Source organism: Poecilia reticulata, chromosome 4, assembly GCF_904066995.2.
Source record: "Poecilia reticulata chromosome 4, P_reticulata-male-v2, whole genome shotgun sequence".
Taxonomy (NCBI): Eukaryota; Metazoa; Chordata; class Actinopteri; order Cyprinodontiformes; family Poeciliidae; genus Poecilia; species Poecilia reticulata.
In genome coordinates this window covers 1,896,680-1,924,074 of record NC_088833.1, presented here as the reverse complement: position 1 = coordinate 1,924,074, position 27,395 = coordinate 1,896,680, and the positions used below count along the sequence as shown (strand labels likewise).

The following is a 27,395-nucleotide window of genomic DNA, read 5'->3' as shown; positions in this document are numbered from 1 at the left end:
TTTTTGTGATAGATTTTCTTCGCCCTATGTTCCAGCTTAGACTTGAACCAAATCAGACAAAAGCAGGTAGAAATTTACTCCCTAAAACAAAAACGTTTGTACGGACCTGAAACAAAAAGCCTATGGTGAAAGGAAGCTAAACGCAGTGCAGTTTATTACATAAAAGCCTAAATACATTTTACAGTAAACCTTGTCCTACTGTTCTTCATTTCCCCAGGCTTTCCACAGCACCATGTCGGTTCCTACTTGGCAGGTTCTGGCTGATCATCTACTTGTAACGGAGAAGAGGAACTATTGTTGAGAAAAGATGCCAAACACAGCAGAAATGAAAGAGGAACCAGAACCTGTACAGGTTAAAGTGGAACATGAGGAACTGGAAGTTGTACAAGTTAAAGTGGAACATGAAGAACTGGAAGTTGTACAGGTTAAAGTGGAACAGGAGGAACCTGAGCTTGTACAGGTTAAAGTGGAACATGAAGATCTCTGCAGTGATCAGGATGAACATCAGCTTGTAGTGAAACAGGAGCCTGAAACATTTGCGGTGACTCCCATTAAAGAGCAAAGAGGCGACAGTGAACCAGAACCAAGCAGAGATAAAGATCTGGAACCAGAGAAGAGACATCAGGACAACAGAAATCACACAGAAAATGTTGAATTGGAAGATAATGCACAACTAAAAAGGTGTAGAAACGCCTTGTTGCCTTGTGATGTATGTGGCAAATTGTTATCTTCATGTCAACAGCTGACTGTGCATATGAGAGCTCATCCAGGAGAGAAGCCTTTCTCATGTCTGACATGTGGAAAAGGCTTTAACTGGAAATCCTCCTTATCTATGCACTTGAGAACTCACACGCGTGAGAAGCGGTATGATTGTAAATTGTGCGACAAATCTTTCATACGAAGTAGTGATCTGACTTGTCACATGAGAACTCACACAGGCGAGAAGCCTTATTCTTGTCAGTGGTGTGATAAATCCTTCAGACAGACTTGTGATTTGGCTCGTCACCTTCGAACTCACACTGGTGAGAAGCCTTATTCTTGTGAACTGTGTGACAAATCTTTTAGGCAACGCAGCAATTTGGCACGTCACCTTAGGATTCACTCAAGTAACAACCTGTAATTCAGTTTCATTCAGTTTTTATCATGTCTGTTAATAACAAATGTCATGTCAAGCTGCTTTACAGGACATTTTTATATACAGAAATGTATAGTAAAATCAACTGATCAGGGGCGAATCTACTGGGGTGGCAGTTGCTACCCCAAACGAGAACCTTGATTTCTGCTCGTCCTGCATTGGGATAAAATGGTTTTCTGGACATAACTCAATAAATCACATAGCGACTAATAGGCGCTGTCCAGTCCAGTAATATATATCAATTAGCAGGAGTATGAAAGACATAAAAATAATTAACTATACAATATTAAGAAATTGTATTTAAGCCTTGGTGCTACATGAAGCTCATTTTGAAACAATGCAAGTTAAAAACAATATTTAGTGTGTATATATATACACTAAATATATATACACTATATATATATATATATATATATATATATATATATAGACACGCTGCCATCCCTGAAAAAATCCTTGCCCCCCTCTTGCCACCCCATAAATATTTTTCTAGATCCGCCCCTGCAACTGATTTCAAATAGATTCAAAATGACTTTTATACAATCCATTTCAATCATAGTTATATTACAAAGCGCTTAAAATGCTTGGATAACTACTACTTCATTTTCTGCTAATTAGCTTCTACATGGAATTGGTGTGTATGTGTGTTTGTATAACTTTCACATTTATTCAGAAATAAACTTTCATCTATGTTGTAGAAGTACAAACTGTGCACATTAAAGTAGTTGCTACATAACATTGGTTTATATTGGTTGTGTTATTACGTTTTGAATTTTTTTTGTTTGTAATATTTGAGATTTCTCATTTTTGTATTTCATTATTTGTTTAGTAGTTTAGTTGAGAGTTACTAGCATTTGTGACATTAAAGTATTTTAACTGGAAGGTTGAATTATTTTTTAAATTGAAAATACAATCAAATAATTTGTAGAGAATGACAAAGACAACTGTATTATTATTATAGATAAGGTTTAGTTATTTATCTCCCTAATGACGTCTGTTTGTGTAATTTATTTCCTTATATTTTAACATTTACTGCCCCGTGGTCACACGTTGAATCATATTGAAATACTCCTAAAGTTTATAAGAATCCATCTCATAGATAAATATGTCAGCCATGTTTTAGTTGTTATTTTAGAATTTCAGACCTTGAAATTATGTGGTTTATGGCGAGGGGTGGAACCCCAAGGGCCAAGACTGTTTATGGGGAACATTTCCGCGTGACACTTCCGGCGGAAGTAAAGAACAAGGCGCTAACAGCCTTAGCTTCCAGTCTTCCCTTTGTTTATTGTTATAAGACAGATGTTTGAATTGAATTATTCAGTGTTGCAGTAACAATGTATTTGGTTCATGATTAGAGAGCAACAAACGCTGCAGAAATATTCTAAACAAAACGCCATCCAGGAAGAGGAAGAGGAAGAGGAAGAGGTCGACCTGCTGGAGACCAGCTGCAAAACCGAATCATCTCGGAACCTTCTGGTATGCTGACTGCACGGTTCTGTGTGAACTGACGCTGATTTACAGAACAGATCAGCAGCTTTTGAAACGGAAACGGTTTAAAAGTTTCCCAAGAATATTTCAGCTTAAATTTGTTTAGTGGAGATTACAGTGGATCCAAATAACTCCACGATCATTTTTAAAAAAACAAATTCCTAAATATTCTGTAATTATAAACCCAATTCTCTGAGTGTTCAAGGAGCTTTTAATCACTTTGTTGATGAGTGGAAGGCTGGACATTGGCCTATGATTTTGTCCAGAAATGACTGCTGCTTCCAAAGTCTGAGGGGAAAACCGTGATAGAGTTCAGCCAAAATAAAATGGATTAAAGATTAACCTTAAAAGTGCAAATCATGAAAATGCCATAAAAATAAACACAACACTGATTGTACAGAATAAGACGATGTGGTATATTGGACATACGATCTCTTTTTTTTCAAACATTTGATTTATAATAATCAGATTTATTTCATTTTCTCCCAGAAACGAGGCTGCAGCATGATAATGGAGGAGCCAACAATTAATTATGAAAGTTTTTATATTCCTCGAAGAACTGGGCAGGGTAGAGAGGAAGCAAACATTTTTTCATTCAGATTCATTTATCAATCACAGGAATATGAATAGCTGCAGTTCTTTTAAACATTGAGCCTTTTGTTTTCCTCAGCCTCATCACAAAGCAATAAAACCACTTTTTTGTTGTTTTGTATTGTCCACTAGGCCCTTACTCTCAATTTTTAAATCAGAAGTCAGATTTTTACTTTCTGATTTAATTTTGAGTACTGATAAGGTCCTAATAGTGGAGAATTTGACGTTCACATTGACACTTGATGTAGCCTTTAATGCTATCTTAAATTGGCTTTACTCAAAGAATCAACAGTCCTGTAGTCGTACCTTAGACCATGTACTGATAAAGGCTGTTGAGTGTAAAGAAATAATACTTTGCCATAACCATGTCCCCTCTGACTATTTCTAATAACATTTGACTTTATTTTAACTGAGTATTCAAAACCTGTGAGAAAGTAGATCTTTATCCAGGGTTTCCCTCAGTGTATTATAAGCCTGGCGGGCCACCAGGCTTTATTCCCCCCTACCGCCCCAACACCAGCAGGCTGAGCATTGCTTGTTTTTACTTTATTTTTTTATGTTTAAAATAGTTTTTTGTAATACACCAGTGATCCCAGACTGCAAGCATCTTTGTTGCACTGAGCATTTCACTAGCAGAGCAGAATAATTCCTGAAAGATGGTTTATAGTTGATGCAAGTGAAGCTGAGAGCGCCCACCAATTAACGGGCTCAAAATATGAAAACAGCAAAAACAACAAAAAAACAGCCTAAGACATAAGAGCAGACATCACAAACACTTCATACTCCCCAACAGTTGAAGCAAACCAGGATCAGGTTATCTGTTCCAGGGTCTTCTACCTTTGATTGGCCAGCATCTGAAAACTTCAAAATGGAAAAACTACATTTGAAAATTTGGATCACTACATTAAAGTTGTTCTGCTGTTCTTGTTTCCACCAGGTTTTCCACTGCATCATGGCTAACTGTGTTGGTCCTGTTGATCAAAGTCTCATAACTGAAGAGAGAAACTCCATTGTTGACCACAAAATGCCAAACACTACAGAAATAAAGGAGGAACAGGAAGAACCAGACCTGCAGCAGGTGGCCGAGACAAAAGACGGATCACAAACACAACCAATGAAAAAAGAGCATGTTGAACTGTGGATCTCTCAAGATGAAGAACAATTTTTAGTCATGCAGGAAACCAGGTCCTCTCTGGTAACTCATGAAGAAAGAATCCGCAATGAACCAAAAGTAGAGATAAAGGAGGAACTAGGACCTGCAAATCAAGGAGAATTAGAACCTTTCAGGATTAAAAAGGAACCAGAACTTGTCCAGGCACAAAATGATTCAGAACTGATGAACATAAAAGAGAAAAAAGAGGATTTTTACGGTAATCAGGATGAAGATCAGTTTGTAGTGAAGCAGGAGACTGACAGCATTACGGTGACGTCTACTAATGAGCTAAAAGACGACAGTGAAGCAGAACCGAACAAGAACCAACTCCTCTCTGCAAATGGCCTCGAAGCTCAGGACCAACATCACCAAGGAAACAACCAGAAAGAAAGCGGGGATACGGATCTGGAACCAAAGGCCCTTAAATTAAGGGGCAAACATCGCAGAATGCTTCAATACTTACCTGTGGACATGGACAGCCACTCATATGAGAAGGTTTATTCTTGTAAGTTTTGTCATAAGTCTTTTAGACACAGCAGTAGCTTGACTCGTCACAGAATAATTCACAGGGGAGAGAAGCCTTATTCTTGTGACACGTGTGACAAATCTTTTAGATACATCGGTAGTTTGACTCGTCACAAAAGAACCCACGTGGGAGAGAAGTTTCATTTCTGTGAGTTGTGTGATAAATCCTTCAGAAAACACGGTAGTTTGATTTGTCACATTAGAACCCACATGGGAGAGAGGCCTTATTCTTGTGATTTGTGTGGTAAATCTTTTAGACACAGCAGTAGTTTGACTCGTCACAGATTAATTCACAGAGGAGAGAAGCCTTATTCTTGTGACACTTGTAAGAAATCTTTTAGATACAGCGGAAGCTTGACTCGTCACAGAATGATTCACTGGGGAGAGAAGCTTTATTCTTGTGAGTTGTGTGATAAACGTTTCATGACCAAAACTATTCTGAAAGATCACTATAAAACTCACACAGGAGATCAAATGTATCACTGTGACTCTTGTGATGGATCTTTCTTGACTGAGGCTGATCTGGTAGATCACTATAGCATTCATACAGGTCAGAAGCCTTATTCCTGTGACTCCTGTAATAAATCTTTTAGACACAGCAGTAGTTTGGCTCGCCACAGAAAAATTCACAAATCCTTTATGACTGAGACTATTCTGAAAGATTACTGGGATCTTTCAGAAACCCTCACAGATGAGAAGGTATATCAGTGTGACACTTGTGATAAATTTTTCAAGACTCAGACTAATCTGAAAGATCACTATGTTGCTCACACAGGTGAGAAACCTTATTCTTGTGAGACTTGTAATAAATCTTTTAGACACAGCAGTAGTTTGGCTCGCCACAGAAGAATTCACGATGAAGACAAGCTTCATTTTTGTGAAATTTGTGATAAATCTTTCATTACTAAAACTATTCTGAAAAATCATTATAAAATTCACATGAGAAAGAAACTTTGTCCTTGTGACATTTGCGATGAATCTTTCATGAGTGAGACGATTTTGATGGATCACTATGCAACTCATAATTGAGACGCCTTCCTCTTGTGACGATGGTGATCAGCCTTTTAGACACCGCAGTAGTTTGGCTCTTCATACAACAACTCATATGGGTGAGGAGCTTAAATGATGCAATTCCCTACAGATGTTGTTCTAAGGTGTTTTACAGAGCAGACATGTCTGATTTATAAAGTAATCTATAACCAAACGAGTCAAATTGATTCCATCATCTGCATTGTTTCCTATTTAGTCTTTGTCATAATCCAGTTCAGTCAAGTTGAGTTTCTGCCATGTTGTAAAACAGTTTCTATCAACGGAAGTCCAGTTGAATTCATTGAGTAGATAAAATGCTGCAGCAGTCCCGCGTACTGAACGAGTGTTTGACCCCAGTTGAAAGTAAATGTTTCTTTTTGAAAATGAACTCCAGCCATGCCGCCACCACGTTTTAAATACGCTCTTTTTTATACGCCAGTAAAAGTTCAAATGTCTGGTGAAATGGTTGAAAGGGCAATGGTGACATAGAGTTGTCTGGACATAAACACACGGTGTCAGTTGACCTTTTGTTTTTAATCAGCGGAGCGATGACAGAATTATGGTAACGCTATGGAAGCTGTACATCTTGGTGCTGGATCCCAGTTTGTAGACTGGTCCTCCTCCTCTAGCTGTGAAAAACTCTCCTGAATGGTTGAAATCAAGGTTTTTCAAAGTATAGGACAGCTAGTTTCCCTTCAGAAAGAAAATAAGCAGCTATCTCCCTCTCCTTTAGTTTTTTCATCCTATCTTAATTTTCTTTTACTGTTGGATTTTCTTCCTGATGCTGTGTTTTGTTTTATGTAATTATTTTTGCTTATATTTTGGTAAATGATCAACTTTTTGCAAAGTCCTATTTAAAAGGATGTTAGTTTTTTTGTATTATATCAATGCATCATATAAAATAGACTATTAAACCTTTAAAAGAGCTGGTATGATGAGTACAATCAATGGAATAAATGTTCCCTCACCTGGATACGGGTCACCAGCCCCCACTCTGGAGCCAGGCGTGGAGGTGGATCCCCCCATGGCTCACCACCTGCAGGAGGGGCTAATGGGCACCGGGGGCAACATGTGATGGCTGAAGGATGTGGATTGTCGCCTCTGGTGGGGAAGCAGCCTGAGCTGGTGTGAGGTAGAGAGGTTCCCAGACAGAACTAGTCGGACTCAGACTTGACGTATGGCGCTGGCTCCTTGGGAGCAGTTGGACACTCTCTCACTCTGCAGTGGCCCCTGGTGATGGACACTGAGCGGGAATGGACGTCCTTGTTGTTATGGTATGCTTGGTCGCTGTAGGTTGGGGTTCACCCCGGTGAACAGGAAGGGAGCCTCCCTCTGCTGACGAGTGGGGCGACGGGTTCTGTCTGTTTGTAACAAACATCAGTTCAGATTACCCACCTTTTCGGTGTCCTTGAACAGAGGACTGGAGAGCGCCCACACTGTGGACTCCCTAGTTCTGCTGGGGGACTTCGACACTCATGTGGGCAATGACAGTGAGATCTGGAGGGGTATGATTAGGAGGAACCCAGGTGGTTTTCTGTGGTGGGACTTTTCGTCATGGATTGTCCATGATGAACACCATGTTAAAGTATAAGGGTGTCCATATGTGCTGTTGGCACCAGGACACCCTAGTGCTAACAGCACTAGTGCCACCACCCTAGTGTTGACACTAGGGTGTTGATCACACATGCAGTGTGATCATGGACTTTGTTGTCGTCTCATCTGATATGCTGCCTCATGTCTTGACACTCAGGTGGGAAGAGAGGCAAATCTGTCCACTGACCTCCACCTGGTGGTGACTTATTTATTTTATTTTCCTTCTAACCATGTAAAGAACATTGAATTGTCCTGCTGCTGGAAACGTGCTACATAGCCTGCAAATAAAGCTACCTTGCCTCTAAAATTAATAAAATATTTCTTTAAAATATATTTTAATTCAACATATGTATAAAAAGTATATGTATGAGTTTACTCATGTTTAAAAGTTTACATATTTTTCAGTCTGCAGCCATGTTTTAGTTCATGCTTAATTTATTCAGACCCTAAGATCATGTGTGGGACAGAAGCTAAAACATCTGGAGAGAAAAAAAAAGACTAGAGGCGGAACCTGAAAGGGCCGTACGTGTTTCTGGGGAAAACTTCCGTTTGAGACTTCCGGGGGACAAAGGCGCTAGCAGCGTTAGCTTCCAGGCCTCCTCCTGTTTATCATCGGTTAAAAGACGTGTTGCTGTTTGGTTTTTTCCTGTCAGTTGAATATTTATGTGTCAACAAGAACAATAAATCTTCGGTTCATCCTCAGGGAAAGAATAACTGCTGCTGGAGGAATATTCATCAATATTTACCAGAGATCGATCATCAGCTCAAGCTGCTGGAAAACAAACCATCTCGGATCGTCCAGGTATGTTAATGCGGTTCTAAACGAACCAGCGTTGAAGAATATAATTATGTTAACAGTTGAAAGTTATGTTGATTCACATTAAGATATGTTTTACCCCGTGTGATCTGGTCTGCTACATTTAAACGGTGTATAAATATTATCACATTTTAAAGCTGGAGAACCCAAAAGTCTTGAAAATATGAAACATGAATAATTAACGGTCAGTCTGTATCGTTTTCAAAGTGTCTTTAAACACTAATTTCTCAACTCAGAAGAAACTTCTTCACGGAAACGTTTTGCCACAAGAATATGAACAAATGGAAACTGATTTAATAAAACAAAATGAGTCTCAAGCACAAACTCTTACAGTGTTGATATACTGACATAACATCAGTAACAATATTAGATATTGGTATCAGCTTAAAGTTTCATATCATAATTTCTCTTCTATAGCTTAGAAAAGTTCTTAAAGTTTGAGTAATCAATTTATGGATCAGGGTTGTTATGCAAGAAAGGCAGCAAAGTCACAAAAATATGAGAATAGCAGCAGAAACGGTCAGAGATGTAAAGCCAAACATCATGAGCGCTTTATACTCTCCACCTGTTGTAGCAAAGCAGCCTCCAGGAGATCTGAACCCCAAACATTCACAGGATTAATGTTGTTCTACTGTTTCTGACTGTCCCAGGCTTCCCTCAGCATCATGTCTGGTGCTAACGACGAGGTTCCTGCTGGTTACAACTGAAGAGAGAAACTCCTCTCGACCACAAGATGTCAAATGCCATAAGAATAAAAGAGGAAGAGGAGGAACCAGAACTGCAGCAGATGGCTGAGACGAAAGAGGAGCCAGAACCCGAGCCAACTAAAGAAGAGCATATTGAACTGTGGGTTTTTCAGAAAGAGGGGCAGATGTTAGTGATGCAGAAAACCAACACCTCCGTGGCGACGCCCACTCATGAGGAAATGCTCGACAACATGCCAGGACTGGCGCAGGTGATGGAGACGAAGGAGGAACCGGAACCTGTGCTGATTAAAGAAGAACAGGTGGATCCGTGCAGGGATCAAAATGAAGTTCAGCTTGATCTTCACATAAAGCTGGATACTGACAGCATCACGGTGACTTCTGCTGATGAGCAAAACAACAGCAGTGATCCAGAACCAAACAAGAACCAGCTCCTTCCTGCAAACCGCCCAGAACCAGAGAACCAGGAAGACTCAGGAAGAGGAGATCCAAGTCTGAGGCCAGACAAGAGACGTCAGGACACCAGAAGTAACGGGGTCAATGTGAACAGTTCAGAACTGAAAAGACAGAAAACGGATACGGCGTCTTGTGAAATATGTGGTAAACTCTTCAGAATGCGTCAACACCTGCCTGACAACATAAAAATCCACACGGGTGAGAAGCTGCATCCTTGTGAAGTGTGTGGTAAAGCTTTTAGACGCAGAGGTCATTCAAATAAAAACAAAAGAATCTGCACAAGTGAAACTCCCAAAACCTATAAACTATTTGGGAAAACATCTAGCGACCAAGCTGGTAAAGTGGAAAACACACGAGAGAAGCTGCATCCTTGTGAAGTGTGTGGCAAAGCGTTTAAATCAGTGGTTCTTAACCTGGGTTAGATCGAACCCCAGGGGTTCGGTGAGTCGGTCTCAGGGGTTCGGCGGAGCCTCTGCAGGAGGTAAAGACACACTCATATAAAGTCGTGATGACGCCCCGCTTTGCCATCACATGCTGCAGAGGATCACGTTACATTGCTGAGCCAATCAGAGGATCACGTTACATTGCTGAGCCAATCAGAGGATCACGTTACATTGCTTAGCCAATCAGAGGATCACGTTACATTGCTTAGCTAATCAGTGCTGCGGATATGGCAAGCCATTTTAACATAAATTTGGTTTCATCTGACTATCCGTAATTACATTCCAAATATCTAAAAATGCATTTTGACTATCCGGAATGGTAATTTAAGATAGCTGTGTTTACATTCTGACTAGTAAGAATAATTATTCAAGATATCTTCAATTACATTTTGTCTAGTCGAAATTCCTTTCGAGATATCTCTAATGACGTCACCGGATTCGTCATTGGACGGGTCAGACATCCGTAATTATATTTTAAGATATCTCGAACGTAATTATGACTAGTCAGAATTACAGTTTTAGATATCTGAAGGAAGACGTTGCGCGTAAGCCCCTCTTTGCTGTACTGAGCTGTCCAAACAATTGCCTGAACATTCAATCCCGCTGGCAGTTTTGGACAAAATTGTAAGAAAATGCCACAATATAGAAAGAGCTCTTCAGTATGGGATATGCGGAGAGCATGAAAGTCGTGTATTTGAGGAATGCTTAAGAAATGTTCCAAGAATTTCTGATTTACTTTCTGCCGACACACACAATGCCCTGAAAAACGGCTTAGAGTAGCTGAAAGTGCTACTCAACCCATGTCCAAGCTGGAACTGGGGGATATTCCGCAGCTCGGGCCAGTTCAGGTAATAAACTGGTTTTTATTCTGTGGTAAAGCTGTCTGCCTCTTCGGAAATGATCATAAAGCCAGCCAGCTCTCGATTTTGACATGCTAGACGGCACCAGGCATTATAGCGCCCTCCTTTAGCTCCTCCGAAAATAAAAGCTACCTCCGGTTTTGTGTGATTCACACTTTAATTTACTTTCCAGCACCTATAAAAGTTTAAAGCTTTGTCTTCATGCAACAGGAAATGATGTATATCAAAACAAGTTTATACATTGTGTGAAATGCGTAGTGTCACCCTTAGGAGACAAAGGGATACGTAGAGGACAGACAAACAGAAAGACAGAGGAAATGGATGTATAAAGTAAACATTTGAATATGATTCTATTTTAGGTGGTCGAGGGAGACCAACTATTCATATTACAAGAGAACAGATCGACTTTCTTCTGGCCCAAGGACACACGGTCAAGAGGATGGCAAACATCTTGGGATGCTCAGCATCATTTCTTTATAAGAAGTCCAAAGCACTTGGTGTACCAATAAGGGGAAGGCTGGCTGCAGTGACTGATGAAGACCTTGAAACTAATATCAGACAACTTCAATCCCTGGATCCAAATTCTGGGACTGAGGTACGGAATCTAAATGTATGGCTTCTGAACAAATATATGCAATATATGAGTGGTGGTGCAGAATACTAATTATTTAATGTTAAGTGTCACAAATTATGATGATAAAAAAATGTCATTTATTTTATTACCAGATGTGAAATCTGAAACCTATATGTTGTAAAAGATTACTTTCAAAATGTAAAATTGTGTGGTGGTTTGAAATAGTAAGACCACATGTCCGTCGTTGAACCAGATGATGCGAGGCTTGTTAAATGCACGAGGACTGGTGGTTCCACGGCGTAACGTCCGTGAGACGACGGCTCGAATCAACCCAATGGCGACTGCAAGGGTGGAGCAGCGCAGTGATTCGACGTGTCTGTCATGTGCCGTATCCCAACAGTTTATGGCATATTGATGGCAACATGCGTCTCATAAGGTATCGGAAAATATCAAGGATGTATTTCAGAGTAGATTTTTTAAAGCTAAATTCACTACTCACATTTGCATACATTATTCCTTATACATTTTGTTGTATTTCCATTTAGGTGGGGCTTTGTGGTCCATGGTGGCATCGATGGATGTTCTCGCTTAATTACTTACTTGAACTGTAGCACAGACAATCGCGCCTCAACAGTGCTATTTCATTTTCTCAAGGCAACAGGCCTCTATGACTTACCTTCTAGTGAGGTCAGATCATGGTGGCGAGAATGTGCAAGTGGCACTGGTGATGAACCTCCTACAGGGCATTGAACGTCGGAGTCATGTCACTGGGGAATCCATCCATAATCAGAGAATAGAGCGACTTTGGAGGGATGTGTTTTTACATGTTTTATAATCTTGAAGATTCGGCCCTCTTGGATCCCAGCGACGATGTGCACAAACTTTCTCCTCATAGTTTTTCTTCCTGAGATTCAAAGCCGACTAGAACAATTCAGGAAAGCATGGAACCACCATTCCTTGCGTACAGAAAACAACAAAACACAAATCTGGACTGAGTGGATGTTGGCAAACATGAGTGCCAACAGCACAGCAACTAACAACGTGTTTGGTGAAAATTATAACGCACCAGAGACTCTTGAAGAACTTCTGCAGCAGCATGGCCTTTGACCCCCACCAACCACTGATGCTGAGCGGGTAGAACCAGCTCAAACCAGGCTCAGTCAGCAGCAACTTCTATCAGTTATACAGTCAAATACATTGTTCTTAAGATACAAATGCTACAAATAAAACTCAGAATTAACGTGAGTAGGTAACCTTACAGATGTAATTATAAAATGTTAAGGTGTTTAAAGACGTGATGAATTAAATATACATTCTACAGAAAAAATAAAAATTCTACTTTTGAAAATGTTCATGTATAAATGACTAGTGTCTCCCACCCCCATGTCCTCCATGTTCAAATGCATCTTTTGGACCTTTGAGCTTCTTTAGAATTTGATTTTGTTTTTAATCCAAATGTTCATTGCATGAACTATAACAACCATTACAAAAGATTAAACTACAATGACCATTTATACAGCAAAAACTAACAAAATCTTACCAAAGATTTTCCAGTGCAAAAATCTTTCTACACTTCAAATAAGACACCAGTAAGATATAAGTAACTTTTCGTCAAGATGAGCTCGTTTTAAGTCACTTTTTCCTTAATATCGATGAAAAAGTACTTATTACATTAGCAGATTATTTCACTTATAGCAAGGGAAACATGTCCAGTTAGAAGTGAAATTAATATGCAAATGTAAGTACTACAATTTCATCAATACTAAATTATTGACTTAAAACAAGCTCACATCTTGATGAAAAGTTACATGTAAATTAGTTTTATCTTAAGTGTACTAAGATATTTGCACTAGAAAGTAGTCCAAAACTACTTGAGACATTTTGTTTTTGCAGTGTATGTTGTTCTCCCTTAATAAATAGTTTTAGTTCTTAAGGTACAACCACCATGACCATCCGGTAAAGGATGAGAGGAGAGATTGCAGGTCCAAACTTTAATAGAGCTGAGAGGGTCTACAAGAGATACAGAAAAACAAATCAAAATGAAAGCTATCATTTTACTCGCTCCAAATAGTTATTCCCAATTTGTCCAGCAGATGGCAACAAGAGACTACAAATAATCTACAAACCACATTGTCATAATATTAACTCTTTAAATTGCCATATGTATATATATATTAAAGTTGTACAAATATTTAAATCCTACTTAAATACTAATGGAACTTACTTTTATTCATTGACACGCTCCCAAGCTCTTGAACAGCTTTAAGGTCTCCATTGATCACTCCTGTGAACTTTCTAATTATCCAACACTGAACATGTGCTCTAACAACAGCAACAGCTATTGGTAGCCTGAAATTCCAATGAGCCAATCACAGCAGACATTACTCACACAGTTTGCTGAGTTCTTAAAGTGATATACACATAGTTACAATGGTCCATTTTCAACAGTGTGGCTCAAGCATATACCTTTAAATTTGTGAAGCCAAAAAGTGGTTAAAAGAGATATTTATTCTTTGCAACAACAAAAAATGCAAATATTGTATTTACATTTCAATATTTTCCAAGTTTGGCCATTACATTACCTTTATTATAACTTGCTTTAAAACACTTCACTTTTCAAAACATTCCAACTCTTTAAAAAAAACCTACTTATTACACTTCTTAGCTGATTATGCAACACCAAAGGTAAGTGCCTGCAGCACCACCTCTTCATGTACTTTGTGAAAGACTCAGTCTGAGTGTACAGGAAGGCGGAGGCAAGTATTTGCTTCTGGGAAGACTTTGTTAGCCTCATGGAGAAACTCAATTTGTGGACGATGGGGAAAGCCCAGTGGAGGCACCGTGGATGGTCCGGAAGCGAACTCCAGTATCATTTCAAGGGTAACGGGACTGCATTCTCCTTCTGAAAGACAAAATGTTGAAATTATGACCTTTGATATAAGGTATCCAGTAGGGGTGTAGTGATACAATAATTTCACAATGCGGAAAACGGAATATCTCAGCACTTCCTTATAATATCCTAAAATTATTTCTAGACATATTGTGCGTTTTTGAGCGGTACAGGAGACCAAGTGGTCTGAAAAGGACCACTGGGTGGCGGGATGGTTCGCTGGCCGGAAAAATAGCCAGGCAAACCCAGAAACAAGACTCCAGGTGGTCTGTCCTCTGAAGTAAGTAGGAGCTAAACTATGGAGGACCAAAACTGACATAATAATAAATAAAAGAATAAATATATATACTATATATTTTCTTTTTTATTTCTCCATACACATGACTTTCCATCAAGAAAAATAGACATTTTTTATTTATTATTTCCTAACCGTATTTATTTCTTGATGTATTTATTTATTATTTCCTCGCTGTATTATTATTCACTCCTCCGTATTATTATTCACTCCTCCGTATTATTATTCACTCCTCCGTATTATTATTCACTCCTCCGTTTTATTATTCCCTCGTCCGTTTTATTATTCCCTCGTCGGTATACGGACGAGGGAATGTAAATATGTAAATGAGGAGGCCTGCTTTCTATGTCCTGCTCTTCTATTGGGTCAATCAACCGGAAACAGAACGATCAGTCTGCAGATCCATTGTTCATGCCTGCGCTGTGCTTCTCTTAGCAGAGCAACCTTTTTTAGAGGAATTTTAAAAAATTTAAGAAATGTATCGTAGGATTGCTGAGGATTTAAGGCACCTTGCCAATTTAGCTGAAAGTAGCACAGTCAGTGATGACTATTTGCTTTTTCGTGTCAATGTTTTTATGGAGTTGCTGGTCCAGGTAGCTGCAGACACGGATAATGATGCTGACTCATTAGTTGTCCAGATGTTGGAGGAAGTGGCTTGCCGTTTGCACCAATCTGTGTACCACACAAGAACAGTTGGAAGACCTGGATATTTGCTGCCTGCTGAGGTATTGGAATAATTTCTTCTTGCTGGTGTATCCGTCATGGATATTGGCAGACTTTTTGGGGTCAGTGAAAGAACAGTTCACAGGCGAATGGCAGAGTACGGTATAAGGTAAGCATGTGTGATATTTCTTTTGCTTTTTGGAACTTATTTGTATTTAATATTAGTATTATAATTCCAGTTGTTACAGAACATCTGTTTCAGTTGCGTGTGGTTATGTTTCATGGCTGTTGAGGTACTGACTTATCTAAATCATAAGATCCCATTCATGTTAGTGTTTAGCTAAGGAAAAACAGGGTGCAAAAATCATTATAAATAATGTTATTATTATATTATTATTTCATGATGACAGCTGACGCTCTGCCTCCCCTGACCGCATGTTTCTGATCTGTTGTGTTCAAATGTCCAAATATCAAATTTTACTAATAAAACATGTCATCTTGAGCCTTTAATTCACTGAAGAAGTTCAGAATTGTGAGATATTCATATTCATTAATGATTTGCTCGTTCTCTGTTCTAACCCTGCTTCTGGAACTCAAAATCATGAACTCAATGTCTACAGAGCAATAACTGGATACCAGGGTGGCGTTGTGAAGCCAGCTGTTAATGTAAATCCAAACACAACCTATACTGGATTTACCTGTAAGAGCATGACTCCTGTCATGCAATAAAAGTTGTTAGCCCCTCCAAGCCTTATGGCATTATCAGGAAAAAAATAGTTTATCCATGTCTTGCAGAAAAAGAGAAAGCAGCTGTTTCTTGTTTCCCTTTTGGTGGTTACATTAAGATTCATGTAATCCATGAAGCTTAATGGATTACTTGAAAGCAATGATACATTGCTTTCAAGCTATCATTTGGCAAGGGTAGCTTTTAGCTGATGTGCAAGTCCATGACACCCTAGCTTTTGTTTTCTCTCACGTCTTCTCCGCTGTCTTTGTCTCCATGGTCATGGGCTGCTGCAAGACTAAACTGCTCTAACTCATCTAACTTGCATAGCAGTCCAAGGCTTTGTACAGTTGTCTGTGTCTTCAAATTTTTGTAGTACACATGACTGAATTTGCTGAAAATTATTGACGCTCAGACTGTTATTAAAGATTTTTAAATAACCAATTTGTTTTCTAATGACTAAATACATTTACAGGACATGAATAACATTGAGTGACATAATGTAAATAGAATTTAAAGTTGTTGGTCTTTAAATAAGTGTATTATGTTTTTCTCACCTTTCTCATTAAAATGTCTTTTCAATCCAGGATTGAGAGGTTGTGGAGAGATGTATTTGGGGCAGTGTTGGATCCGTTTTATACAACTTTCTGCTACCTGGAGACCGAGGGCCTGTTGCAAACAGACAACGAGGTGCACTTATACGCATTACACTGGACCTTTTTACCTCAAATCAACAGACATCTGAGATTTTTCATGGACGGCTGGAACAACCACCGACTACGTACAGAACGGAACCAGTCACCACTACTGTTGTGGTCTCAAAACCAACATGAAGATGGCGACCCCACACAGGTTTGTGTAATGTGTTCCATTTCACAAAGTTTAATTATAAATTAACTTGTGTGTTTTAAAAAAAAACTCCAGTGTGTCTAATTTGGATTTTATTTACATCACGATTTCTTAAATCTTTGACAGGTTGACAACCAGTATGGTATTGATGGGGAGAGGCAATATGGTCACCATCATGATGGCGTGACTGTACCAGAGGTAGAGCTTCCAAGGCCTTTGACTCGGGTGGAAATTGAAAGACTACCAGATCCAACGACCTTGTTTTCTAATGTGATAAATGTTTATCAACAGACAGTTGATATTCTCACTGAAATATGTAAATAGAGGCTACAAAAAAAACGTCCTTGAAAATTTGATGCAACTTTGTTTCCTTATTAGATAAAAATATTTTCTTTGAGTGTGTAATTTATTATCATAATGTATGTTGCTCCTTTTCAGACAAAAAGTTAATAAAATTAACTCCATTATAAACAGAAACAACTTGCTATTTATTTATAACCATCACATAATCTTACACAGTGGTCCAGTTACATTTTGTAATTGAAAAGACAATAAACTTGATGTGAACTATTTGTAAATTAACAATATTCAGTGTTTAAATGTGCTACTTACATGTTTCTGTAATAAAAACACCTTTAATATGACTTTTCATTATAAATCAATATATATCAGATTTTAGCTTGTAGGTTTAATTAATTTCAAGCTAAGAAATAAAGTATTACTATGGTTTTATATTTTGAAAGTTTTTGTGTGATACTACAAATGACTAGGTAAACTTAGTAAACAATTGATAGCATCAAGAACAAGCTCTTCAATAAGTTGTACAATAACTTGAAGCAGTTATATTTTAAACAATAATGCAAAGTTCTGTCAAACTCGAGTCATTAACAAGTGCACTACACATTACTTCAGAACCATTACAGAAAATTAGAAAGTTGTAACTTTGACAAGAAATGTCATGGGGCATGTCTAAGTGCGTAAACTTGTAACGCGTTGCAATAGCCTGGTTCAAATTAGTCCGAAACCTGAATAGCTTGATGAAATGCTGGCTATAAGGTTTTGGTGGAAGTCTGCATAGGTTTTGTCATTTTTTGACAATTTCAACATCAGAAAGCAAGTAGATGACTGCAGGAGATTGCAGTCAACAACTTGAATCTCCAGATTGGAGCTGACCAGACCCCAGCCAGTCCAAAAAGTTAGTAGATTCCTTAGGATGTCCGACGTCCCTTTACGGCACACAAATACAAAAATTATGTTAAGATTAAAATTTAATTAATACATCTGTGAAAAAACTCTTCCCAATTAAGTTTTGAAAAAACCAAATGTATTTTTAAATAATTTCTTACCACTTTCGATGAATCTGCGGAGGAAATTCATAATCAGACAGTGATCTTCCAAAGAGACTATGTCCTCATCGATCTCTTCGTCATTAGGCCAGTTGATGTTATCAAGTAACATCTGCACAAAGAAATGAAATGCAAAAACATTCATCTACATATAGGTTATTGAAGATTTGAAAAAGATGCGTATAAAGGTAGGCCTAAGAATGTGTAAAGTCTTTTGTTTAGTGTTTTAATGTGCAGAAGAGACATATGAAATACAAGTGTAAACAGTGTCATGCATTTGTATGTACTGTGCAGTAACATGTCTCAAGTGCATATAACTTCACGTGTACAAACACGTGAAGTTATATGTTTTTTATAAGTTTTTTAATCATGTTTAACAAAAGAAAGACATTCCATTAGTAGTACATTGCTGCACTCTACAAACAAATAAGAAACATAAATCATTACATTTTAAAAATTAAGCAAGAAATTTTGAAGGAATGTATCAAACTTGTCAAAATAAAATTGTTTGATGTATTGCAAACCAGTGTGGCCTTTTAAAGACACATAATTGGTTTGTCCTTACAAACACACTTTAATTTATGGAACTAAAACATTTTACATACATTATTAGACAAGCAAAATAGTAAAGCAACAGTAACATAACTAACCCACCTCGGAAACATATGCGTTTTTCTCCCAGCCCAGCTCTTTGGAGACGCTCTTTGTCCTGTCGTCTTGGGACAACCGAGGAGTCTTTCCGTGCAAGACAACAGAAACTGTGTGTATACGTCGTCTGACAGACGGGATTTGTCCGTCTCTGATGCCTTAGATTTGTCCAGCTGGAAAACAGTCTAGAAACCTCAGCTGAGGGTGGAAATAATCAAGTGTTCAAAGCACCAAAGTTACATACTTAAGAAAGACAATTTTTTAAAAACCTTTTTAAAACCTTTTTTTAAAAACTATGAAATAGCTCACCATCAACCGGATGCCGTCCTGCAAAATCAACATTTCCAGGTGTTGCTGATGCTGTGAAAATAATGAGATATGTGTCAAAATATGTGAGAAAGTCTGGCATTGTAAGCAACATGAACACACACTCACAACTACGGATAATTTAGACTCTAAATACCTTCATTTATTTTTCTGCATTTTAGCGCTCACTAAAAACATTTTGGACATCCCTGATTTAGACAGACCAATAAACCTGACAGTCGCGTTTATAGACTGTGGGAGGAAACGGGAGTATGTCAATCCACGTTTCCCCATCTGATACGGTTCCGCCTGCGTCTTCCTGCTGCTCCGCCCCGCCCATCAGTGGTGGAGAAAGTACTCAATAAATGTACTCAAGTACAATAACGAAGTAACATAACATAAGCTGACGAATTACATTAAAAATAGTAAAAAAAAAAAAAAAAAAAAAACCACACAAGGACGGGAACAAGAGAACACTTACTAAAATTGCGCGTTGGCCTGGCCCTGGGACTTTGTGTCGGAGGAGTAGAACCGGTGGTTGCTAATGAAATGAGAGTATGATTAACATCTTCCACAAATTTCCAAATGTATAGTTAGCCAAAAACTTACCGCGTTCCAACTCCTCCAACCTATTCGCAGCCTCCCTTAACAAGTCAGAAACTGAGCGTCCACCATGTGACTCCGCCATACCTTAGGTACTGCTCAACTGAGGCCGAAAGCGCAAAGTAGAAAGGCATGAACAATGGATCTGCAGACTGATCGTTCTGTTTCCGGTTGATTGACCCAATAGAAGAGCAGGACATAGAAAGCAGACCTCCTCATTTACATATTTACATTCCCTCGTCCGTATACCGACGAGGGAATAATAAAACGGACGAGGGAATAATAAAACGGACGAGGGAATAATAATACGGAGGAGTGAATAATAAAACGGAGGAGTGAATAATAATACGGAGGAGTAAATAATAATACAGCGAGGAAATAATAAATAAATACATCAAGAAATAAATACGGTTAGGAAATAATAAATAAAAAATGTCTATTTTTCTTGATGGAAAGTCATGTGTATGGAGAAATAAAAAAAGAAAATATATAGTATATATATTTATTCTTTTATTTATTATTATGTCAGTTTTGGTCCTCCATACTAAACCTGCAGGCTTTGCTCTCCGGTTATAATAAGACATGGAGTAAATAAATGATTTCAGATTACGTTTTATATGTCTGGTATTTTGATACTCTGTCCTCCTCATACGTTTCTGTTAGCAGGAGCTAATGTTTACGTTCCTGTTTCAGTTCATGCTTAATTTATTCAGACCCTAAGATCATGTGTGGGACAGAAGCTAAAACATCTGGAGAGAAAAAAAGACTAGAGGCGGAACCTGAAAGGTCCGTAAGTGTTTCTGGGGAAAACTTCCGTTTGAGACTTCCGGGGGACAAAGGCGCTAGCAGCGTTAGCTTCCAGGCCTCCTCCTGTTTATCATCGGTTAAAAGACGTGTTGCTGTTTGGTTTTTTCCTGTCAGTTGAATATTTCTGTGTCAACAAGAACAATAAATCTTCGGTTCATCCTCAGGGAAAGAATAACTGCTGCTGGAGGAATATTCATCAATATTTACCAGAGATCGATCATCAGCTCAAGCTGCTGGAAAACAAACCATCTCGGATCGTCCAGGTATGTTAATGCGGTTCTAAACGAACCAGCGTTGAAGAATATAATTATGTTAACAGTTGAAAGTTATGTTGATTCACATTAAGATATGTTTTACCCCGTGTGATCTGGTCTGCTACATTTAAACGGTGTATAAATATTATCACATTTTAAAGCTGGAGAACCCAAAAGTCTTGAAAATATGAAACATGAATAATTAACGGTCAGTCTGTATCGTTTTCAAAGTGTCTTTAAACACTAATTTCTCAACTCAGAAGAAACTTCTTCACGGAAACGTTTTGCCACAAGAATATGAACAAATGGAAACTGATTTAATAAAACAAAATGAGTCTCAAGCACAAACTCTTACAGTGTTGATATACTGACATAACATCAGTAACAATATTAGATATTGGTATCAGCTTAAAGTTTCATATCATAATTTCTCTTCTATAGCTTAGAAAAGTTCTTAAAGTTTGAGTAATCAATTTATGGATCAGGGTTGTTATGCAAGAAAGGCAGCAAAGTCACAAAAATATGAGAATAGCAGCAGAAACGGTCAGAGATGTAAAGGCAAACATCATGAGCGCTTTATACTCTCCACCTGTTGTAGCAAAGCAGCAAGCCTCCAGGAGATCTGAACCCCAAACATTCACAGGATTAATGTTGTTCTACTGTTTCTGATTGTCCCAGGCTTCCCTCAGCATCATGTCTGGTGCTAACGACGAGGTTCCTGCTGGTTACAACTGAAGAGAGAAACTCCTCTCGACCACAAGATGTCAAATGCCATAAGAATAAAAGAGGAAGAGGAGGAACCAGAACTGCAGCAGATGGCTGAGACGAAAGAGGAGCCAGAACCCGAGCCAACTAAAGAAGAGCATATTGAACTGTGGGTTTTTCAGAAAGAGGGGCAGATGTTAGTGATGCAGAAAACCAACACCTCCGTGGCGACGCCCACTCATGAGGAAATGCTCGACAACATGCCAGGACTGGCGCAGGTGATGGAGACGAAGGAGGAACCGGAACCTGTGCTGATTAAAGAAGAACAGGTGGATCCGTGCAGGGATCAAAATGAAGTTCAGCTTGATCTTCACATAAAGCTGGATACTGACAGCATCACGGTGACTTCTGCTGATGAGCAAAACAACAGCAGTGATCCAGAACCAAACAAGAACCAGCTCCTTCCTGCAAACCGCCCAGAACCAGAGAACCAGGAAGACTCAGGAAGAGGAGATCCAAGTCTGAGGCCAGACAAGAGACGTCAGGACACCAGAAGTAACGGGGTCAATGTGAACAGTTCAGAACTGAAAAGACAGAAAACGGATACGGCGTCTTGTGAAATATGTGGTAAACTCTTCAGAATGCGTCAACACCTGCCTGACAACATAAAAATCCACACGGGTGAGAAGCTGCATCCTTGTGAAGTGTGTGGTAAAGCTTTTAGACGCAGAGGTCATTCAAATAAAAACAAAAGAATCTGCACAAGTGAAACTCCCAAAACCTATAAACTATTTGGGAAAACATCTAGTGACCAAGCTGGTAAAGTGGAAAACACACGAGAGAAGCTGCATCCTTGTGAAGTGTGTGGCAAAGCGTTTAAAGCATGTGACCGTTTGCCTCATCACCTTCAGAAACGCAGAGGAGAGAAACCTTTCTCAAGTCAGACTTGTGGAAAAAGTTTCACCTGGAACTCTTCAGCTTTGCATACAAGGTCTCATGGTGAGAAACCACTTCCTTGTGAAGTGTGTGGTAAACATTTCAAATAAATTCTCGGTTTGAGTGATTAATCGTTTTAGATGGCAACAGTGGAGCTTGTCTCCGTCACACATGGCTGAAAACGCCTTCATGTAACTGAATTGGCTGATAAATGAGCCATCTGAGCATCACAGAGGTTCTGAATTGGGGTCGTGTAATTTCTGATTAGATGTTTTTATTTTAAAGTTTTGTCTTCAAATACACATCCATATGAAGCCAACAGGTAACAAATTGATAACAGGAGGAATAAAATTATGTATTTCAGCCAGAAATACACAAATTGAAAAGAAAAATCTGTTCATTATGTTTTAAATTCAGCATTTTATAGAAAATAAGTTTTATGTGAGCAGCAGTAGGCCATGACCTTTGTCTTGGAATTTTTATTTTAAGTAAAAAGTGAAATAAAAAACTGAAAAGATGCTTAGAACGAAACATGGTGGTGTCATAACTTTATGCAACTGAACAGAAATAAAACTGAAGTTTTCTGAACCAAAGAGAAGTGATCTAGAATCAACACACCGCTTTTTCACTATATGATGTTTTTTGGGGGATTGTCATGATGTAAAGCTTTGATCTGCCGTGTTGCTGAAATGTACTATAAAAATAAACTTCATTGATTGAATAAAGCTTTTTACTCCCTGTATTGAAGAATAGTTTATGTTGTACTAAGCTTAGTTTATCCATCCATCCATTTTCTTACACCTTGTCCCTCAGTAGGTCGTGAGGGTTGCTGGTGCCTCTCCAGCTAACGTTCTGGGTGAGAGGCGGGGTCACCTGGACAGGTCACCTGGACAGGTCGCCAGTCTGTCGCAGGGCAACACAGAGACACAACCATGCACACACACACTCACACCTAGGGACAATTTGGAGAGGCCAATTAACCTGACAGTCATGTTTTTGGACTGTGGGAGGAAACCGGAGTACCTGGAGAAAACCCACCATGCACAGGGAGAACATGGAGACTCCATGCAGAAAGACCGGGAATCGAACCCAGAACCTTCTTGCTGCAAGGCAACAGCTCTACCAACTGCACCACTGTGCAGCCCACAAGCTTAGTTTATTTTTTTTTTTAAAAAGGTTTCATTGACTGTCATTTTTCCAGAAAACTTTTATTTTTTACTGTTGGACTCCCATTCTTATTGATATTTTCTCCCTCTTGCCCTTTAAAATTTTCGCTCCTGGTCTTCCTCTCTCTCTTTTCTCTTTCATTTTCTTTTCCTTTTACTGCATTTGAAATAAACCCAGTGCAGGTTTAATCCAACCTTTATTCTTTAATAATGTCTAATAAGTCACAACAGGTTTATTAGAGGTTTGATAAGCTTTGATAGATTCTTCAATATAAATGTGTTTCAGCACAAGAGCATGTCATTGTAGCCACTCCTGCTTAAAACTAACAGATTTACTTGTTTGGAACCATGTTTTAATATTTCTTAGTTCATATTCAGTTAATTCAGACACCAAAATCAGATGGACATTAAACTAAAACACCTGGACTAAAATGTTTGCAGGTAGAGTAGAAACTTCTCTCAATGTAGCAAATTTTCATGTTTGCAGAAAGAATGCAGTCAAAATAAAGGAAGATATATTCAAAAGAGAGCAGGAAAGATGAGAACAGGAAGGAGAGAAAAAAGAAACACTATTAAGATATGAACACAGAAACTTGATCGTACAAATAAGTTCAATTTAATCCTAATTTTATAGTGACTATGCCTCTGTAAAGGAAAACTAAACTCTTTTCACCAAATCTGATGTCAACACTAAGAAAAAAACAACATTAATTCATGGCTTTTGTCGTTACGCTGCTTCAGCAGATCAATACTTTTATTCCTTAATTATGTGATTTTTAATCATAGCACATATGGAGGCCTGGATTGATCTCACCTAAATATGACAGAAGACACATGGAGGAATTTAGGAAAAAATATTTTCTATGATAAATATACTACAGGAAGATTCAGAATGTAAAAGTATTCAAATTTTGGATATTTTCTTATAACAGTTGAGTGATAAAATATTGCTGACTACATGTGATGTGACTTGAAAATTATGACCAATTCACCAGAGCAGTAGTGCAGAAATAAGACAAAAAACCCCACAAATTTCTGGAAAAATAGGGAATTTTGTTTTTGGAATGAAGAAACCAGTTTAAAATGGTAAATGTTTCAATTCAGCATGTTTAAAAGTAAACCTGAGCTATTTATCAATAAATACAAAAATGAAAATGGTGGAGTAAGATGCAGAGTGCATGTTCATGGCTCACTTTATTTATCATTAGTCCCAGGGCCTGTGTGTGTGTGTGTGTGTGTGTGTGTGTGTGTGTGTGTGAGACGTGGCTCCAGCTGATGGAGTCGGCTCAGTGCTGGTTGCCAATATGTGAACCAGTATCTGGATGTCATTCTAATCTCCTTATAATGATTTAAATCACACCAGAAGTCCCTGTTGCAAAGTAACAGAGTTTAAAATAATAATAATAATAATAATAATAATAATAATAATAATAATAATAATAATAATAATAATAATAATGACTACAATTATTAAGAGTAAGTTTTTTGCTGTTGAATTCTTTTACTGATGCATGTGGAGCCGATCTTATCCACCGATGTCATCAACCTCAGCAAAGGCCTAAAAATCAACCACTGTGCTTTTCTTTTCTCCTGTGAGAGGCTGGGCTGACAAACCGGCCGACCAGGTCATGTCTGCACAGTTAACAACAGTCACCCCATTGCTGCCAATTCAAGTTTGGCTTTTCAAAAAGCCGGTAATCGGTGATCGGCCAGGAAACTGCAATCGGTGCAGCTGTGTTGGACAGGAATGTTTAGGTGAAAACATTTAACTTAGGCTGTTACTTTCAATGTTCACATATACATTAAAATCTGCTGTTATATTACATTACCAGCATTAACACAATGTCAGGTAAATTAGAGTCAGATAAACAAATTCTGAAGAACAGCTGGACGATACAAAAATTACAAGCAGAACTGGCTTCAGTGTTTGCAATTTGGATGACAAACTATTCAGATATTTGATGAGTAGAATCATAACTATTAGATATTTTGGGATATTTAAAAAAAAGACCTGCTTTGTTTAATAAATGTGGAATATAATTTTTGACATCAAATGTATTTTTTTAATTTGAAAAATCTTTGCCATGTACAGGAGACAGGAAGGTAACAAACCTCTGATAAAATCCATTAATCGATTTGTTGTTGATGCAAACAAATGTTACAACTGAGGGAGAAATAAAGGGTCATTCTGTACGAAGATCAATTGTGTTTCAAAACAAACATGGATCTGGAGCATGCAGAACAATGTTTACAACGTAAACAAGGATCTGGTCCAGCAGCCGTCCTGTTCAGTTTCTATCTAATTTAGCTCAATATGATCTTTTGTGGTGTAGCAGAAGGCAGCTACACTGATTTATTCTCCTTCATTTTTTTGTTGCTTCACTATTTAGCGTCTGATTGAACTTTTCTCTTTAATTTGTAACACAGTAGGAACGGAGCAGCTGGGAAAGTCGTCAACCAGAAAACTGAGTATTACAGAACATCACTTGGGTGTAAGTTCCACATAATGGTCCTGAACCTGTCCCTTGTCATTATCTTGGCTGGAGTTGGAACAGACAAAAATGATTTTGTCTCCAGTAGTCCTGGACACTTGGTAGTTGCACCATGGACATGTAGATCAAGAGACCAAAGAACTTATACAGCTCCTCTGTGTCTATTTCAGCCCATTTATATTTTTTTCCATTTGTTTGATTTTTTGCAGCATATTTGTTTGTGTTGTCACAGATGGTCTTGACTGTCAGCTGCAAAAAACAGCAAAAACAGCTCTCTTGGACTGTGGCTGGACATCAGATCCATCTGTGGTCCTGGTGTTCTCCTAGGTTGAAAGCGGCTGACAACAGGGGCTGCATCTGCGTCCTCTTCAGTGTTTCACTGCCCAGCCTGGGTTTCTGGTGCTGCCTCAGTCAGAGGAGATCTGGATCTTGTCCGAGTTTGCTGCGCTCTCCGTGGTTCTCTGTTGTGTGGGTCTCAACTGGACAGAGCACGTGGGAGTTTCCTCCTCCTCCTCTTCACTGAACAGAATGGAGGGATCACCAACCTAGAGATGGAAATTAGCATGTTCTCTGGTTCCGTGTGGATCTACTCCGATTACAATAATTTACTGTACATATCCCATTTCATCCATCCATCCATTTTCTGCCGCTTATCCGGGGTCGGGTCCCGGGGGCAGCAGCTTCAGAAGGGAGGCCCAGACTTCCCTCCCCAGCCACTTCTTCCAGCTCCTCCGTGGGAACCCCAAGGCGTTCCCAGGCCATAGAGAGACATCGTCCCTCCAGCGTGTCCTGGGTCTTCCCCGAGGAATCCTCCCGGTGGGAAAGTGAGTCCAGTTTCTCTCGATGGCCAACCTGTTTAAACTGTGGCAGATTTTAAGTACTTTGGGTCATTCCTGGACAGTCAGCTCAACTTTGCTGAAAACACTGACTACATTTTTAAGAACTGTTCTCGAAGACTCTTTTAAGGCTTTTGGAGTTAGCTATTAAGCTTGTGTAAAAATATTTTTGAAGTATATTCACTGAAAAGAAAGCTTCTTTTTTCAATTGAACCATTCCCTATGAACCAAGCATACATGCTTTTAGTTTTAATTCTTGCACACCAAGCAGAAATTCAATTCATATTTCTCATCCTCACTAATTGGTTTTATCCCCACTAACATTCATAAGTTCTCCCATTCTAGTAAAATTTCAACTTTTGAAGCCCAGAAATTTCATTGTTTTTTTTTTCTGCAAGGTTACAGAATAAATCTCTGGTTTAAGGATAATTAAATGCATCCCTGTATTATTTCACACAATGAATCATTTCAATACAATCTGTGGAAAAACAAAGCAAAAATATTTAT

General features: G+C 38.6%; 2 protein-coding genes and 1 long non-coding RNA gene across 12 annotated transcripts in view; 2 read left to right on the top strand and 1 right to left on the bottom strand.

Moving 5' to 3' along the window:
* The window catches only part of LOC103463179 (uncharacterized), a 58,471-nt gene extending 45,753 nt beyond the window's left edge, over positions 1 to 12,718 (top strand). Inside the window, exons 1-6 of one of the 7 annotated variants that reach the window (XR_014087165.1) lie at positions 2,328 to 2,611; positions 4,152 to 8,316; positions 8,982 to 9,689; positions 11,154 to 11,389; positions 11,622 to 11,804; positions 11,914 to 12,718. Coding sequence is in view for 4 of the 7 variants with exons in the window: in XM_081605915.1 (XP_081462041.1) it covers positions 9,065 to 9,689; positions 11,154 to 11,389; positions 11,622 to 11,783 (1,023 nt within the window). In the remaining 3 variants the exon portion in view is untranslated. Of the gene's footprint in view, positions 1 to 2,327; positions 2,612 to 4,151; positions 8,317 to 8,981; positions 9,973 to 11,153; positions 11,390 to 11,621; positions 11,805 to 11,913 lie in introns of those variants that run through there. The other 6 variants (XR_014087164.1, XR_014087166.1, XM_017304317.2 and 3 more) reach the window with 6 other exon arrangements.
* A 1,370-nt stretch (positions 12,719 to 14,088) lies between these two features.
* On the top strand, positions 14,089 to 23,136 carry LOC145547557 (uncharacterized). Of its 3 annotated transcripts, none has more exons than XM_081605927.1 (3): positions 14,089 to 14,248; positions 20,664 to 20,762; positions 21,432 to 23,136. In XM_081605927.1, exon 3 carries the CDS (start codon positions 21,515 to 21,517, stop codon positions 22,502 to 22,504), a length of 990 nt encoding a protein of 329 aa, XP_081462053.1. In that variant the 5' UTR covers positions 14,089 to 14,248; positions 20,664 to 20,762; positions 21,432 to 21,514; the 3' UTR covers positions 22,505 to 23,136. The 3 variants fall into 3 exon arrangements, with proteins under 3 accessions (XP_081462053.1, XP_081462054.1, XP_081462052.1); XM_081605928.1 differs by lacking the exon at positions 14,089 to 14,248 and adding an exon at positions 14,260 to 14,538; XM_081605926.1 differs by lacking the exon at positions 14,089 to 14,248 and having other exon boundaries at positions 20,496 to 20,762.
* On the bottom strand, positions 17,254 to 19,991 carry LOC145551370 (uncharacterized). 2 transcript variants are annotated; one of them, XR_014087175.1, is made up of 6 exons: positions 19,699 to 19,991; positions 19,571 to 19,630; positions 19,093 to 19,143; positions 18,790 to 18,981; positions 18,136 to 18,247; positions 17,254 to 18,015 (listed from the first exon to the last, which is right to left on the bottom strand). It is a non-coding gene; the product is annotated as an uncharacterized LOC145551370 (long non-coding RNA). The 2 variants fall into 2 exon arrangements; XR_014087176.1 differs by having other exon boundaries at positions 18,790 to 18,956; positions 19,699 to 19,989.
* Positions 23,137 to 27,395: the final 4,259 nt, after the last annotated feature.

Coding starts and splice junctions, on each gene's coding strand:
- LOC145547557 (XM_081605927.1), top strand. CDS start 21,515: ATGTCAAATGCCATAAGAATAAAAGAGGAAGAGGAGGAACCAGAACTG.